General features: G+C 35.3%; 3 protein-coding genes across 3 annotated transcripts; all 3 read right to left on the bottom strand.

Moving 5' to 3' along the window:
* Positions 1-3,039: 3,039 nt before the first annotated feature.
* On the bottom strand, positions 3,040-3,872 carry LOC110771622 (NAC domain-containing protein 66-like). The gene is made up of 3 exons (XM_021975954.1): positions 3,453-3,872; positions 3,196-3,404; positions 3,040-3,073 (listed from the first exon to the last, which is right to left on the bottom strand). Exons 1-3 carry the CDS (start codon positions 3,870-3,872, stop codon positions 3,040-3,042), a joined length of 663 nt encoding a protein of 220 aa, XP_021831646.1.
* A 3,277-nt stretch (positions 3,873-7,149) lies between these two features.
* LOC110771984 (NAC domain-containing protein 66-like) lies at positions 7,150-7,982 on the bottom strand. Its single transcript, XM_021976354.1, has 3 exons — positions 7,563-7,982; positions 7,306-7,514; positions 7,150-7,183 (listed from the first exon to the last, which is right to left on the bottom strand). Exons 1-3 carry the CDS (start codon positions 7,980-7,982, stop codon positions 7,150-7,152), a joined length of 663 nt encoding a protein of 220 aa, XP_021832046.1.
* A 1,651-nt stretch (positions 7,983-9,633) lies between these two features.
* Positions 9,634-17,103, bottom strand: LOC110772720 (SH2 domain-containing protein B). The gene is made up of 12 exons (XM_021977182.2): positions 16,746-17,103; positions 16,244-16,435; positions 15,713-15,922; positions 15,484-15,573; positions 14,482-14,559; positions 14,217-14,381; positions 13,246-13,566; positions 12,267-12,535; positions 11,543-11,705; positions 10,622-10,971; positions 10,010-10,087; positions 9,634-9,912 (listed from the first exon to the last, which is right to left on the bottom strand). The coding sequence occupies exons 1-12, from the start codon at positions 16,890-16,892 to the stop codon at positions 9,894-9,896; spliced, it is 2,082 nt and encodes a 693-aa protein (XP_021832874.1). The 5' UTR covers positions 16,893-17,103; the 3' UTR covers positions 9,634-9,893.
* Between the last annotated feature and the right edge of the window lie 437 nt (positions 17,104-17,540).

Raw genomic sequence — 17,540 nt, 5'->3', positions numbered from 1 at the left:
CTATACTATTTATAAAAAAAAAAAAAAAAAAAAAAAGGAAGACCCGCCTAGGGCCTAGCTCCAAGCGCCCACGTGTCAAAAAGTTATAGCCGGGCGGCAATACTATTTTTTAATAATTAAAAAACCGTAGTATAGCCGAGTATATTATATTTAGGAGTACATCGCCGCGCGGCCATACTAGTTATTAAAAAGAAATTAAAAGAAAAAGCCCTTCTTAGTTTATACTTTATAGATATTAATTTGCTAGTTTCGACATCTCCAAAGTAGATATTGAAAAGAGAAATTTCACAAATCAATTTGAGAGTTCAATTTTTTCTTCTTCTTTTTTTGTGGGAATGTTTGCCTTTGGTCTAACTCGTTCTCTTGAGTGCTACTAAATTCTGTTACCGCACACATTATTTTAGAGAATTGCATGTTGAGTTGGAGTGTTCTTGGTAATTGCTTCACATTTCAAACAACATTTTACATGAAGAATATACAACCACCTCACTTACTACTATACCCATAAATCTTTGTTTGATATTGTTGTTCTAGTTGGCAAAAAGAGATTGCAAAATCACCATCTTGCATTTTTGTTACAATAAGTAAGAAATAATCTTAACCACTCACATTCTTTCATAATTAGTAAAATACGGAACAAGAAAAATATGAATAAAATACGTACGTGTTTTATTCAGCAATATTTTAGGTAACTTAGATGAATTAGGTTATCTTTTATTAGGTACATAAACATAAAGGCTGGTGTTGTCTTCATCCAAACGTCTCACAACCCAATCAAGAGGAAACTCAAACTTAAGATATCCCAAATGTAAACCATGGCCAAGTGGGAAATATATTGGATTAAATCTCAATTTGGTAGGCAGATTAATGCTAGCATTACATAGTATCTAAACTAGTAGCATTATTAATCACTGACACTAGATACCAAAAGCATTCATTAAACTGAGCAGAATAGTGAGGAAACAGAAAAAGGGAACTGGTTTGGTGAGGCATATTCAAAAGAGACAGTTGCACCGGTGGCAATGGGGATCCCATTATTAACAAGGCACTCATTGGGCCTCAATATTTGAGGACGTATGAGTCTCTCAGAATGAAAATAGCCACAACTCAGATGGATTTGGCCAATTCTGCATCCACTTGGGCACTCATTCAGAATTTGAACCTGGAAAACTTGGCTTCCTGAAGGGAGCTTGGTTGTGGGGACTTGTATCACCTCAAGATACTGTTTCGAATATTCCACCGTGTTGGCATCAAGCACCATCCTTCCTGCAATGTCACCGCAAGTTCAAGATTAATAAACATGTGGAGTATAATAGTAACATTCTCTTGTCAAATATATGACATGTTACATTTGAATGTTATGCGTATAAAAAAAAATATAAAGTTTCAAGATTAAAGTAAATATAAATACATATAGAGAATGTGTGGAGAGAATGAGAATGTGTGAGAGGTTAAGATTATTTCTTAATAGAAGAAGCCAAATTGTAATGAGAATGGTAGGGATGGCTCTCATCTTTTCCTCTCTCTAATGGACAAACCGAAGCGGCGAGTTGTGAAGAAGCAAAAGATAGAAGTTTATAGGGTTTGATTTGAATTGAGTGGTATTTTTCACCACTTTATACAAGTTTTGCAGCTCTGCTTGTTTAAGAAAGAAACCTTACAATTAATGCCATAACCCTAAACCCTATAGCCATCGTTCTACTTTTTTTTATTAGAAAGAATTCACTCATCTTCTCTTCCTTTCTATCCTAGCCTCTTTCATTCTTTCAAGTGCTCTCTTTTTTTCTTTTCTTTTGAGGGATTTTCAAGTGCTCTGTGTTTGTATTAAACTTTGCATTTTTGCCCGTTTTCTGACCAAAATACGTGATCTAGAAGAGACATTGATGCGCTGATGAAGGACTATGTGGCATTGCTATTGGATCTTATTACTATCCAACAGCATGACATATCAAATAAAAGAAGTAATATGTGGCATTGCTATGGGATCTTATTATCCAACCGCGTGACATATCAAATAAAACAAGTATAGCAACTGATAATTCATGATCATGAGATCTTGGAGCTATAGCTTGGTATGATTAAGCTTATTTTTATTCTTTTTGTTTCTTGTTGGTTGTAAAGTACTGGTTTTATCAATGAATAATGATAGCTTTCCATTACATATATGTTTATATTACATTATATTACTGATAGCTTCACTAGTTTTCATTTTTAAACATGTACATAATTATTAATTCCATACCTTAAAAGTGTAAATCCATTCCATCTGCATTATCACATGTGGATTAGTAACAGTACGTAGCACGTATGTCCAACACAAATTTTTATTTCCATATTTTTATGGAATTTGACTTATTTATCCGTTCATTACAAGCAGAAACTGGAAAAATAAAAATAAAAAGTGGCTTCAATTGAGAGATTACACAATTCTCTGTATCACTTCCATGATATTCTACTTTTTGCACTTTATTTTGGTTTCTCCAGTCTTATACTTCATAGGGTTGCAGTCTTAAAGAGACCTGACAACGCTAACTGTTGTTTAAAACGCTCTTTGTGTTTCTCAGTACCGTTGCTTGGTTTCAATGCCATCTCAATAGCTCTTACCAGTATTTATCTTCACAATATTTTCACACATCATTTCCTGAATAAAACACTTTTTGAATATCCATGTCTTTAAATAGTGTATATGCAAATATATTTTATTATTTTGTTCGTATATAAAACTTAGGAATTCTTCACCATAATAGCTATTACACGAAAGTACTTTAATAAATCGTTTTGTATTTAAAGTTGGGAACGGTTTTGACCAAGCCTGCATGCACTCAGCAAGCTAAACACATATACATACTCGCACTTTTTAGTTCTAATAGTGTTGTATTATGATTATGAACGAAAAAATGTCAACAATTTCTACAAAATATTATTCAAACAAGGAGGAATTACACAAAAGGAACTAATTTTGCTCGTACTGTGCAAGCAAAATTGGATTAACCCTCGATATCGCTCATAAGGTAATCCTCGAAAAACCTAAGTTGATCTTCAATACTTGTGCCCTGCTGACCGTACTGTGCAAGCAAAGCGGGATTAACCATGTTGTCCGGTTCACCCTCGACATCGTTCATAAGGAAATCCTCGAGAACCCTAAGTTCATCTTCAGTACTTGTGCCAACCACGTCCTGTTGATCGTACTGTGCAAGCAAACTTGGATTAACCATGGTGTCCTGTTCACCCTCGACATCGTTCATAAGGTAATCATCCACAAACCTAATTTGATCATAAGTAATTGCGTCAATATGTTGCTGCTGATCATCATGCACATGCTGGGCCTGGATTTCTCCATGGGAAGCCATGTCAACTTCATGATTTTGTCGTTCTTCTAATTTGCTTTTGCCCGATGTTTCTTTCTTTCTAACAAGACAAAGAACAATTGTCTCTTTGTTTCGCACTCGCACGAGAGATTCATCAAGCTGGAACTCAAGCATGATCCAACGGTCATCGTGGGGCGAGCCAGGGTTCATGTACCGAAATCGTTTTCTGATGCCAATATCACTCCCACGAGCACGTATTTTCTTGCCGGAGTCTTCTCCTTTCCAAACTCCGGTACCGGTGGCGCCAACTGTTCTGCAAAACCGCGAGCCATTTGGAGTCTTCTTCTTGAGTGTGGTGAAGACGTAGATGTCTTCTTGATCATCTGGTGATGAGTGGAAATCTCTCCATATTTCCCATGGTTCTTTTGTACCGTAGAGATCGCAGTCAGGAACAACGCCCTTAGGATAGTCCTCTCCATTCATTCTGGGGAAAAGGTAGTGAAGAAGTAGTTCTTCTTCTGAAGGCGTGAACCTGTACCCAACTGGAACTTGATAGCCACCCATACTTAATTCTTAACTAGGGTTTCTAATTAATGATGCATGCGCAGTAAGAGAAAAACCAAATGCTGCAAGTGAGAGAGCAACTAATTATTTGGGGTGTATTTATAGTGGTTGAATTTCTTGTAACCCAAGTTCAGGTTCCGAATTATATGGGTAATTATTTGATGGACTAATCAGGGCTTGACATGTAAGGCAGATTGAGATAAATAAGCATATATATCGGGTATTTGTTGCAGATAATTATGCCTAGGAGAATAAACTAAATCGTTGATATGTTATATATTTCTCTTAGATAAAGATAAAGATAAAATTTTAGATAATTTGAAAAAATTTCTTAGATGAAGATATGATTTTAGATAATTTGAAAATTAAACCATAAGGATCATATAGATATATATACATGAACAAACGCCTACTGTAATGAAGAAATTATATTTTATTTTCGATGTGTTTTTACTCTATTACTCTATTATGATATGGCGGCTGAAATGATATATATATATATGTACAAATATGATGATATATTTTTGGTCTGTTTTTAGGGACTTTTTCAAATTTTCTTTAACTGAAATTTTTTATAGTTGTAATTGATGTATATAAGAATGGAGATTTTCGATTTATCGAGAACCTGTCTAGAAAAAAATTCAATCTTTTCAACTTGAAAGAAATTTGTAAAACCATAGTATATCGAAAGATAATAAATGGCGGGAAAAACCAACCTATATGTATTGTTGTATTGAGTATATGGTTATATATGTAAGGTAAGGAAAGGGAAGTTGCACACTCTAACTTTGTGGGGGGAATGGTAGTTATAGCATCTAGAAAGACTGGGCCTCACACAATTGCTTCTCTCTTGAGGCACAGTGACGTAGTCAGAGAAAAAATAGGTACATTATTTAGAGAAAAAATAGGTTCATTTAATAAAATTGTTTTTCATAAAACAAATAATAAGTACTTTATTCAGAGAAAAAAGGGTACATTATTTAGAGAAAAAATAGGTTCATTTTTAAAAAAAAATATTTTTCATAAAACAAACAATAAATAGGTTATCAAAATACTTTTCAACAAAATTAGAATGTACACAATCATTTCATAAAACTATAATAAAATAGATTACTAGTAGTATAATTCATAAAATGAAAACAGCAAAAAAAAAAATTAAATAAATCAAAACGTTAATCACACGTAGATTACTAATACGTTAATGTTGAATTTAATATTTAATTTCAAATAAGTTTCTAAATTAATTCATACATCCATTACAACCATTTGAATATCTTTCCAAATTCAAAGTGTGTCATAACTTTTAAACATGGGTAGTTTTGGAATCCGAAAAATAGAATAAATCATATTTTAAGCTAGATTAGGTAATTTGCTTACTAGGATCCTAGTCATCGGGTTTTATTTGAAAAAATTGGGTATTCTAAATAGAAAAATAAAGAAAAGGGTTGTAGGGTGATTAAAAATAAATTTTATGGGTCTAAGCTCAATTTACTATAAACTTAACCCATGCTGTTACTATAGTCGGATATGATACTATCAAGATGATGGGACTAAGTATTGGTTGGTCAAAAAATCTTGGGGAGACCAATGGGGGGAGAGTGGATACATGAGGATTCAAAGAGACATTGATGCTCAAGGACTATGTGGCATTGCTATGGGAGCTTATTATCCAATTGCATAAAATATCGAATAAAAGAAGCTGCTAATTAATTCATTATCATGAGATCTTGGAGCTATAGCTTAGTATGATTAATCTTATTTTAATTCTTTTGTTTCTTGTTGGTTGTAAAGTTCTGGTTTTATCAATGAATAACCTTTCAATTATTTATATGCTGATATTATATTATATTGCTGATAGCTTCATTTGTCATTTTATAACATGTACATAATTATTAATTCCATACCTTACAAGTCTAATTTGGGGAGTTATTAGTACGAAGAAACAAACTTGGCCAAAGAAAAAACTACGAAGAAACAAAGTAAAACTATACAAAGCCTAATTAGCAGAGAAGTTTCCCAAAAACCGATCAAGCCTCCATATACAAAGATTGTCTTTCCAGTTCAGATCAGGGTTCAAATGGGTTCGATGTCAAAGCGTCGAGTGGGAGATAAAGATATGATCAGTAAAAACCGGATGCACTTCTTTGCCTTCCTTCCAATAACATGTGCTCTGTGAGGACCACCTTCTTGTCTACAAGGTGGAACAACGTATGGACTGCTGTGTTCCCAATCTAGATCCTTTGACAACCAAAGAGATTTTTGTTATGCCGGGAAAGCTTAACCTTTAGCCTTCAATGGTGAAGGAGGCTACTTTTTTTTGTTTCATAGAAGCGTTTTTAGGTGCAAAACACTCATGCTCCTCCCGCTTCAGGGTGTTTCCAAATCTCAAATCCCTCGATGTTAGAGTTCATTGTCCTGGTAAGAGCTTAATGGAAGAGCTTTTTACAAACTTGCACTTGAATATTTGACTATGGATGGATGGATGGACTTCTTAGGAAGGATGTTTCTTACATGTCCTGACATGATGTCTCTCGAATTATTCTTTGGATGCAAAATCGGGGAAAAACAATTTTTTTTATTTTAAATATCACAGAATTTATGTAAAGAGTACAGCCGCGCGGCTATACGTAAAAATTACAACAAAAAAAACACCCCCATAAAGCCGTGCGGCCCTACTCTTTTTCCACACACAAAATCCCGAGTATAGCCGTGCGGCTAAAAGAAGTATAGCACAGCTATACTATTTATTAAAAAAAATTATAAAAAAAGATCTTTCTATTTGCAAGTGAGGGGGTTGGTTGCTACATAGAAGCCAAGACATACATTTCACAATTGTATATCCAATGTTGCAAGCCAAGACATACATTTCCAAATGAGGGGGTTGGTTCCTACTATTAACTTAACAATATTTTCACTTCCTTGCGCAACTTTGTCTTAAATAAAGCAGTATTGAATATCCATGTCTTTAAGTAGTGTATATGTTTTATTATTTTGTTCGTATATGCAACTCATGAAATTCTTCGCCATATAAATAGTTATTACATCAAAGTTCTCCAATAAATTCTTTTGTATATTAAATTTGGAACCGTTTTGAGACTAAGCCTGCAGATAAACAAATGCACTAAGCAAGCTACATATATATACTTAAAGTGTTGTATTAAGAATAGAGAAATTACAAAAAGATAGAGGAATTAATTTTGCTCCTACTGTGCAAGCAAAATTGGATTAACCCTCGATATCGCTCATAAGGTAATCCTCGAAAAACCTAAGTTGATCTTCAATACTTGTGCCCTGCTGACTGTACTGTGCAAGCAAAGCGGGATTAACCACGGTGTCCTGTTCACCCTCGACATCGTTCATAAGGAAATCCTGGAGAACCCTAAGTTGATCTTCAGTACTTGTGCCAACCACGTCCTGTTGATCGTACTGTGCAAGCAAACTTGGATTAACCATGGTGTCCTGTTCACCCTCGACATCGTTCATAAGGTAATCATCCACAAACCTAATTTGATCATAAGTAATTGCGTCAATATGTTGCTGCTGATCATCATGCACATGCTGGGCCTGGATTTCTCCATGGGAAGCCATGTCAACTTCATGATTTTGTCGTTCTTCTAATTTGCTTTTGCCCGATGTTTCTTTCTTTCTAACAAGACAAAGAACAATTGTCTCTTTGTTTCGCACTCGCACGAGAGATTCATCAAGCTGGAACTCAAGCATGATCCAACGGTCATCGTGGGGCGAGCCAGGGTTCATGTACCGAAATCGTTTTCTGATGCCAATATCACTCCCACGAGCACGTATTTTCTTGCCGGAGTCTTCTCCTTTCCAAACTCCGGTACCGGTGGCGCCAACTGTTCTGCAAAACCGCGAGCCATTTGGAGTCTTCTTCTTGAGTGTGGTGAAGACGTAGATGTCTTCTTGATCATCTGGTGATGAGTGGAAATCTCTCCATATTTCCCATGGTTCTTTTGTACCGTAGAGATCGCAGTCAGGAACAACGCCCTTAGGATAGTCCTCTCCATTCATTCTGGGGAAAAGGTAGTGAAGAAGTAGTTCTTCTTCTGAAGGCGTGAACCTGTACCCAACTGGAACTTGATAGCCACCCATACTTAATTCTTAACTAGGGTTTCTAATTAATGATGCATGCGCAGTAAGAGAAAAACCAAATGCTGCAAGTGAGAGAGCAACTAATTATTTGGGGTGTATTTATAGTGGTTGAATTTCTTGTAACCCAAGTTCAGGTTCCGAATTATATGGGTAATTATTTGATGGACTAATCAGGGCTTGACATGTAAGGCAGATTGAGATAAATAAGCATATATATCGGGTATTTGTTGCAGATAATTATGCCTAGGAGAATAAACTAAATCGTTGATATGTTATATATTTCTCTTAGATAAAGATAAAGATAAAATTTTAGATAATTTGAAAAATTTCTTAGATGAAGATATGATTTTAGATAATTTGAAAATTCAACCATAAGGATCATATAGATATATATACATGAACAAACGCCTACTGTAATGAAGAAATTCTATTTCATTTTCGGTGTGTTTTTACTTTATTACTACTTGTAAGTTGTAACCTATTGAAGACCTCTAATCTCCTCGACCCCTCCACTTGCCGTTGTTTCTCTTTTTGCCGTTCAACATTTTTCATATATATATACACAACAATGATATATTTTTTGTCTGTTTTTGGGAAGTTTTTCAAATTTTCTTTAACTGAAATTTTTGATAGTTGTAATTGATGTGTATAAGAATGGAGATTTTCGATTTATCGAGAACCTATCTAGAAAAAAATTCAATCTTTTCAACTTGAAAGAAATTTGTAATCGAAAGATAATAGATGGCGGGAAAAACCAACCTATATGTATTGAGTCTATGGTTATATGTAAGGTAAGGAAAGGGAAGTTGCACTCTAACTTGGTGGGGGTAATGTTAGTTATAGCATCTAGAAAGACTGGGCCTCACACAATTGCTTCTCTCTTGGGGCAGGATTTTATGTGTAAGGGGACCTCTTATACAATAATAATATTTGTCTACAAGGTGGAACGACGTATGGACTTCTGTGTTCCCAATCTAGATCCTTCAACGACCAAAGAGATTTTTGTTATGCCGGGAAAGCTTAACCTTTAACCTTCAATGGTGAAGGAGACTACTTTTTTTTGTTTCATAGAAGCGTTTTTAGGTGCAAAACACTCATGCTCCTCCTGCTTCAGGGTGTTTCCCAAATCTCAAATCCCTCGATGTTAGAGTTCATTGTCCTGGTAAGAGCTTAATGGAAAAGCTTTTTACAAACTGTCCTGCACTTGAATATTTGACTACTGAAGGACTTCTTATGAAGGATGTTTCTTATATGTCCAGACAAATGATGTCTCTCGAATTATTCTTTGGATGCAGGATCCCTCGTCAATGCCAATATTGTTTTATGGTACCATTATTTTGCAGCAGGCTGAGGTCAAAGATTCCTACAGATTTCTAAGATCTTCAGTTGACAACTCTATCTGAGTTGTGAGTCTGCTTAATTGTTAACAGAGGTGAGTTTCAGCTTGAGGATCCACAGTTGATCAATCGCACCCTCGGCTAAGATTGCTTATTGCATTACTTACATGATAGATGACGGGTCTCGTAATGCTAGAAAACGCCCTAAACATATCATAATGGAGAAAATGAGACCCCCTGATCTTGCAGAGTGGAGGAAAAAAAAAGAGGTTATGAGAAATTCGTGTTCTAATGAAAATGAGGGGGTTGGTTGCTACATAGAAGCCAAGACATACATTTCACAATTGTGTGCAAAATTTGTATCACAAGCTCATTATCAGCCATATGTTGGCAATAAAATTCAATGTTGAAATTGAAATGTGCTTATGTTTTTACACAATGGGCACTTCCACTTATAAGATATTGATATAATAACAGACTAATCTATACATCAAAGGCTCAAAGACAATACATAGATAGCCGCAAAAATTGATCTTGCAAAAACAGAATAGTATGTTATGCATCTCTAGCCCACTCAGCGACTTCTTATTATCCTGCAAAATTTTAAGCAAAAAATTTATAAATCACTCATATCCAGTCAATGCACTATATGGAAGTTTAATTAAAAAAAGAGTGATATAAATTTCTTGCCTTCCCAATCGAGAGAGTTCGGGTTCCGCAAGAAGCATATCTTGCAGTGGTTTTGCATTCTTTTCCCTCTCAGCAGAACTGCAAGACATGGGAGGCAACTAAAGGTTCAGTAATTTCAAACCAGGATTGCTAACTCATTTTCCCAGATAACTAGATGGTAAACAAAACATCAAGGCTCTAATAATTGCTCTCTGAAACCATTTTATTATACCCATCACCCAAGTTTTGACTGCTTCCCTAAATAAAGTTTCACAGTTCCTTCATACCTTATCTCCGTGGTAAATCAAATTTATCTTCGTATGCATGAGACCTTTTTCCCCTTAATATGGTAAATTTAATGCAGTGTGGCTGAGAACTCAATATTTCAACAATTACTTCTCTAATAGAAAGAAAAACACAATCAACATAAAACTCAAGGACTACATTTTTCTAATAATCTTTGCAATTTCCCTACCGTTTAATAGGCCATACATAGTACACCCCTACAAGTTTGAGTTACAGTTAAGATGTCCTGACCAATAATTTGATTAATCCCTATATGAGAAAAGCGCAACAGAAATGAAATTTAAAACTGCCGTTTTTCAGGCAAGGCAAAAGTAGTGAACTACCCACCTAAACATTTGATCAAGGGAGATAATCTTGTTGTGAATAGTGTGTTTGCTGCCAACATAAGTCACAACTAAGCTACCAGCATCTGGGTGGGGCCAGCTCCTTGAAGTAGGAAACCGGAGTACAAATGTACCAGATTCCTGTAAACCCCTTGAACCTTGAAGCGAAGTTTCAGCTTCTTCCTTCGTAATGAATCCTTCTATCCACTTGGGAGATGTTGAACTCCACATTGTATTTATCCAATCTTTTGATAACGTTAAAGCTACAGGATATAACCAACACCACATCTTTTCAAAGTTCTCTTGGGCCAGATATTCTTGGCAACCAGCAATTCTCCTCAGTAGCTCGAAGTCCTGAAAACATTTCCCAAAGGAAAAGAATAAACACTTTTTGCAAGCTAAATCAAACATGACAACTTCATCCTCAAAACTATTTCCCACAGAGTTTTCATTATGACATATTATCCACAGTGTAAAAGCAACAAGCTTGATATGAAACAATGTTTTGGCTACACATGATGAAAATAAAGGTATAAGGTAATCAACTTCACAACAAGAAGAAATTAAATCTCATAAGTTACACCCCTGGATCCTCCAAATCTAAACTAAAGCAACCACATAGCTATTTATGATATTTGTTAAAAATCTTCTCTACAGAAAAATTTCACAAACTTAATGGATTGAACACAAAGGTAAAATTTATTGAAAAGATACAACTCATCAGAAAGCTTTGATAGTGTGTAGTGTTGATTGCTCAACCAACTTCAATTGTCTTGTCATGCAACAATCCTTGATAAATGGTTGATTCTGCTCTAGGAGCATCATCATGAGCATAAGATGCATCTTGATCTCATAGGAGATTCAAAATGTCTACATCTTAAATATCTCAACCAAGAGTACACTTGAGAGAGAGAGAGAGAGGAACCTGTTGCGTGAGAGCCCGAGAATTACAAGAAGCAATCTTCATGAATTGCTCTTCAATTTCAAAAACCACACTTTCCCATGGAACCTGCTGTTTATTTTGTGAGATCAAATTCCAAGCCTTATTTCCTTCCTCTATCAATCGCTTTGCCATTGCTATTTGGTGCCTGAGGGAATAAATAAAAAAGAAAAAGGATTCTGATTATACAAGGATAAGGAAATATATGGTATCTAAAGCACAAATCAAGGATCACTAGGCAGTAGCATAATCAAACTCTAATCCTATTCTTTTTTCTTTTAAACTGAGAAATTTTTTCTTCTCTTGGGTGAATTGATATAACTATACACACGAAAGGGGGTTTGGTGATTACATGATCAGTAATATACTGAGCCTGAAATGAAAACAACGGATCTGTTGTATTCTTACTCAAAATTAGAAACATAGCAAAGGAAGGATGCAAAGAAAAGAAAAATATAGCTGTTCCCTACAATTCTTCTGGATTTGACATGAGTCAGTTTTTACAGGAATGTCTAGTTGGAATCTGAAACTGAAAAGAAAACTAAGTTTGGCAACCAATGGAATAGAAGGGTTGAAGGAGGATTCTGTTTTTTTCTGTCATAATGAACAGAAATGACAAATATCATGCAAGAAAGAATATCATCGTATATTTGTTAACTCGACCAATAGAGTCTGTAATATTTATATTAAGAAAAACACTAGTGATTACCTGTGGTGTGAACATCCTGAATATAAGGAAACCTGATGGGAAAAACTCAAAAGTTCTTCGTTAGAAGCAGTGCTGGAAATCTCCTTGAGCAGAAGAGTCTTCTCAGTTAAACCTGCTAGGCAGTATTTAAAAATGGTTGCATCCGACATTGGATTTCTACTACTTGACGTACTCTTGAGAGCTGAGTTTCTCGCTTCGGGGCTCTCTGAATCAGTTTGGGAGTCATCTAATTCTTCAAGACTGTCGGATCTCCTCACCACATTTTTAACCTAATTTTCAATTTATTTCAATTAGACTCTTGTCAATATTCACAAAAAGTAGGCATTTCCATATATCGATGTTACAAAATTTATTCTAAAGGTTGCATATTTTTTGAAATAGGATCATTCCAGCACAATAAATTAAATAAATACCATGATCCAAGCTACTTACTATGATAATCTTCAAATTCTATGCTCAAAGGTAGTAAGTACATATCTTGAAAGACAATGTATGCTTCTATACAAATAATGTGTTAAATATATTTTTATCTTTCCTTATGCTCAAATGGAAACATTAGCAAAAATGTAAATCATTCTTTTTCAACATTCAGCCTTATCAGGAATATTAATAAATTTTCAAAAGTTACATTCTTCGGAAATTATCAGATTTTTTTTTTTCACTGAACAGAAATAAGTTTAAAAAATATCCCTTTCTTTCCAGCAGAGGTTGAAAAGAATCACACTTTGAGAAGAGTTTACACTGTTTTTCAACTCTCCTTTTATTTTGAAGTTACTCATATGGGGTCCCTTATATAGGAAGACTTTTGACAGAAAGTGCTGGAGAAGACAAATTCGGTTATGATCATTAGCGTATCTGGGTTATCTAATTGTTCATTATATTACTTCCAACAGAACAAGAATTTCAAACAAAAGCACCCCATGGAATATTTTTGTATCATGAAACTCACTTGTCAATATAAGAGAAAACGGATGAATACCTGATTAGCAGTTCTGGAATGAGAGTTGCATTCGTCATCTTGTCCCAATCTACACCGCTTTGATGATGGACTCGGTTTTTCTTCATGAATAGAACTGTGCTGAAGTTCTAACGTTTCATCATCCAATCCCGATAATTGAGATAAATTAAGTTGATCATTGGCAGATGCTGGCCTTTTCCACAATCTAGAGGATATCCGAGTACTACGATTCCTTGAGATACAACGAATTGGAGGGGAGAATGCCTTGAGGAAAGGATACGTTTCCAGTTCTGGCATGTGAAACATTATGCGGAACATCCGATTATCACACTTAGATGAAAGCTGAAATGATAAAGAAGGATAGTCATTGAAAATTTCTAGCAGAACATAGAAACATTTGGCAAATAAGTAGATCTTGCACTAAAACTCATCAAAATAATACACCTATGTGTATTCACCTCAGAAATGGAACATTTTCAACAGTAAACCAATCACAAGATGCTAAATGAGAGGGACATCAGTGTCGATTGTTCTCACACATGCAGGCGCACACATGTACACCCATATGCAAACAAGTGACTTCCTCCGACTACAATAGAATTTAGACCTGTAACATTGAGAGCATATGATAGGTTGGAATGATGGCTAATTGAACAGTACATCGATAATTTTGCAGGGATGATTTCTAAGGGGAACCTAAAAGATGGACAGATCGGATCATTAGACCACATTGCATGGCGGGCCCTAACAGTTCATTAATTTAGCTAAATCAAGGGATCCCTTAGTGTTTGGGCCCTAACCTGAAGCACTAGAGTTCGTCATGATGATGAGGAACAATTTTCACAATTTCGTCAGCATAAGAGAATTATCAAATAAACATCTTGGATATTATCGATATTTAATATCATGCTTGTAAGTACCAATGTGTAGGGAAGTATCTCATATATCTTCACAAAAGGTGCCAAAAAGATATGTTCTCTCTAACTTAGAACCTGAGATATCTTCAGCTTAAAAGACGCATGCCCATGCAGCATTTTACTTGGTCTATCACAAGAAGCAAATTCAACCCCATCTTGGCTTGCCAAAAGAGGAGCTTCCCCATCACTTGTCTTCTCCACAGGTGCCCCATTGTCAGCATACACGAGGAAAGCAATAACCTTTAATAAAAGCAATGTGTCAACCGTGCATGCTAATATTTAGTCACTGTTGCACATGAAATTTAACAATGCATGTAGTGTACAAAATCCAAATACAAACCTCCAACTCCTTGTTTATAGGATGGGAAAAGGCATCTAACAGTACAACATCCAGTGAAAAAATCCTGCGACAAGAGGCCTGTGATATGGTAAATAAAAGTGGCAATATCAATTAGGAGATATCTCATTGCAGTAGTCATGGATTATAACTTGAGTTATATTAATAAGGCAGACAGCATCCATTACTGTTATAGAATGTTTATGATCACCATTTATGCCCGTCGGAAAACTTTTGAAAAAAATAATCAACATATCCAATTGAAGCGATAACAATTTGAATCAACAAAGTTGTAATTCCAACTACTTGGATCCTTGACATTGTACATATTGAGATTTCTGGAAAACAAAATCAATTTTATAAAAAGCATCGTCACTACTGGTATATTGTAAGAGTAGACAAACTTTGTATCAATGAATTCAGTTCATATAAGGAATAATATCTCCAATTGTGCACCCAAAATGTGCACGTTTACCCTTGGCATAACAATGAAAATTGTTTCTCTTATAGGAAATATTAAGGATGTTTCTAAAAGCTTGTCCACAAAATCTTAGTTACTCCCAGGGCTTCACCTGAAACAGCACAACGTAATTCTGTCAAAAATTTTGTTAAGGAAAAAAGTGAGTTTACTCCTTTTGGAAGTTGAGTGGTTTACCTGAGCATGATTCCTTTAAAATAAGTGACAAACAAAGAATTATAAGGTTGCATCTTTAAAAACCCTGAGATTTTACTGCTACAACACTTGGAAAGTCATAGATGTTACAGAAATAATACAAGGCGACTTTGATGGGAATTTTGAGAGCAATAAATATGGCAGTTTATGTCATAAGAATTATTAAACTCGTTTTCGGGAATTCATGTCCATCATATATATGTATTCTTTAAATGATACTGCTGGAGAACAGTGAAATGTAACTCTGTATGTTAGTACGTTTCGATTTCCCACATGCATAGAGTGGTTGTAATGAGGACCACGAAAGAGATATTATAGAAACTCAAACTGACCTTGCCACCAACAATACTCCAAACACCATCACCGCCCTCTTCAATCTCCGAAGCAGATGAATTATCAATGGATAATTGTAGAGGTGGGTCCTGGAATACAAATATATTTCTCTATAATAAACATTTACTTTGGTGTAGAAGGGGCTGGATGGGATAGGAAAGTGAGTAAATTGAGATGTGAATTAAAAGAATCCCTTAAGGAATCACAAGGTTTGCAACTACTACACACCTTAGCATAGTATTCCATAATAGATGAAGTTAAAGGCAAAACTTTATGATTGTGGACATAACCCTGCAAACTGTTGTCATCTCCACCACCACAAACCAAAGTGATCTTCGTCAAACCATTTGAAATGGAATCTTTGTTGAACAAAGATGACATAGCTTTCTTTCCGGCAATTTCACCATCAATGTGTAGCAGCACAAAATCAGACGAAACCTAAAGTGAACCCATAAACTCTGAGCATCTCATATATTAAACACAGAAGGTAAACACTAATTTCACCAATGACAAGGGCTACCGAAAGTGCTTTTCATATGTAAGAAACAAAAAACCAAAACAAAAATCTTTTTTTCTTCTTCCTTAATATACTTTTATCATTAAATAGAATCTGAGTTCTTTTTTTTTCTTTTCCTTAACATAGATAGCTTCTTAGTCACATTATGCTCTTGTATTTACCAATGTAATAAAATCCATGCTCTCCCTCCCCAAACAAAATGTTCGAAATGAGTAAATCTTTCAATAACTAATACATCATACCTCACACCCAATATGAATCCATTTCTCCATAGGAAACTCAGTCTCCATAGCTACATGTGGAACTTCTGACAGTGAAGTCAAGTCACAAGTTTCAGGAGCTTCCTTGTGTAAGATACCCAATGGCAAGAGCACCATTTTCTTCTTCTCACTCAGAACAAGAAAAGGAGCACCTTCCGTGGCACCCGATTGCACCTGCATATCCGACACTCAATGAACAACCATTTCACAAAATGATCCAAAAAACATAACAGAACACATAAGATTCAACAAACATTCAAAACAAAGCACTTGGGTTAAATTTTCCATATCGATAGAAAAACAAAAAACAAGACAGAATTTAACAAGAAAACATGAACAAACAAAAATCAATCATCATAAAAGTCCAAGAAACCATCAGCAACCCTCAAGAACACAAAAGTGAGAAATGGGCATTCATCCTAATACCCAAAAGAAGTAAAAAGAAATACAAAAGAAATGAGGAAATGGGTAGTTTAAGACAAACCTGAATGAGCCTGGCAGGGAAGGCAGTGGAGCTCATGAGGTAAAGCCAAAAGCAAAGAGAGAAAGCTCCTTCCTGTACTTCAATTTCCGCTCTGAAATCCTTTAGCGGCGAGTAGTCTTCCACGCTATCTTTTTCCTCATCAGCCATTGTTCTTCTTCTTCTCAGCCTTTGCTCAACAACCTCAACTGGGTTTCTTCGTTGCTTTTGTTTCTCAAAAACCTTAAAACCCTCTCGCTGTCTGTCTTCGGGAACAAAACAGCGGTTCTTTTTAGTGATCGCTGTCAACTAACGGTTGGTACTGTTGGTGCTGTGTTCCGGTTGTGCTTGAGATGGGTAGTAATATGGTGCTCCGCGGAGTGGAAGGAATTTGACTACAATCAACTCGCGCCATATAAAAGGGCATGAAATCTAGTAGGGCCTGGGCCTAACAATAGGGCCCTGAAGCCCAACAAAAATATATATATATATATATATATATATTCAGAAGCAAAATATACATCTACAGAGAAGACTTTTTGTTTAAAAAAAAAAAAGGATAAAGTGATTTAAATTTTTTTTAATAGGATAAAGCAAAAGAATATCAAGATGAAAGAAAACCAAAATGAAGAGCTCAATTCAGTCCTTAACCCAATTACACAAGGCCAAGTTGAGGTTTGATATTTTTTTTTTCCTTAGGGTTGGGAATGCACGGGTAAACTTAATATGAAATGAAAATATAATTAATTTTTCTCTTTGAACCCATATCTTTTAAATTTTTTCCCCATGACATAAAATACTAAATAATATTAATTTGAT

Source organism: Prunus avium, chromosome 4 (genome assembly GCF_965620075.1).
Source record: "Prunus avium chromosome 4, drPruAviu1.hap1.1, whole genome shotgun sequence".
Lineage (NCBI taxonomy): Eukaryota > Viridiplantae > Streptophyta > Magnoliopsida > Rosales > Rosaceae > Prunus > Prunus avium.
The sequence above is the reverse complement of the archived record's forward strand: the minus strand, read 5'-3'. Positions and strand labels throughout refer to the sequence as shown.

What these genes read in the sequence shown, in the direction of transcription:
- LOC110771622 (XM_021975954.1), bottom strand. Translation starts at nt 3,872, where the DNA reads ATGGGTGGCTATCAAGTTCCAGTTGGGTACAGGTTCACGCCTTCAGAA. An exon ending in TCCAGCTTGATGAATCTCTC is followed by an intron (nt 3,405 to 3,452) that starts GTGCGAGTGCGA and finishes CTTGTTAGAAAG; the next exon opens with AAAGAAACATCGGGCAAAAG. An exon ending in ATGGTTAATCCAAGTTTGCT is followed by an intron (nt 3,074 to 3,195) that starts TGCACAGTACGA and finishes ATCCCGCTTTGC; the next exon opens with TTGCACAGTACGGTCAGCAG.
- LOC110771984 (XM_021976354.1), bottom strand. Translation starts at nt 7,982, where the DNA reads ATGGGTGGCTATCAAGTTCCAGTTGGGTACAGGTTCACGCCTTCAGAA. An exon ending in TCCAGCTTGATGAATCTCTC is followed by an intron (nt 7,515 to 7,562) that starts GTGCGAGTGCGA and finishes CTTGTTAGAAAG; the next exon opens with AAAGAAACATCGGGCAAAAG. An exon ending in ATGGTTAATCCAAGTTTGCT is followed by an intron (nt 7,184 to 7,305) that starts TGCACAGTACGA and finishes ATCCCGCTTTGC; the next exon opens with TTGCACAGTACAGTCAGCAG.
- LOC110772720 (XM_021977182.2), bottom strand. Translation starts at nt 16,892, where the DNA reads ATGGCTGATGAGGAAAAAGATAGCGTGGAAGACTACTCGCCGCTAAAG. An exon ending in TCCCTGCCAGGCTCATTCAG is followed by an intron (nt 16,436 to 16,745) that starts GTTTGTCTTAAA and finishes TCGGATATGCAG; the next exon opens with GTGCAATCGGGTGCCACGGA. An exon ending in TTAAGCTGAAGATATCTCAG is followed by an intron (nt 13,567 to 14,216) that starts GTTCTAAGTTAG and finishes TTATCATTTCAG; the next exon opens with CTTTCATCTAAGTGTGATAA.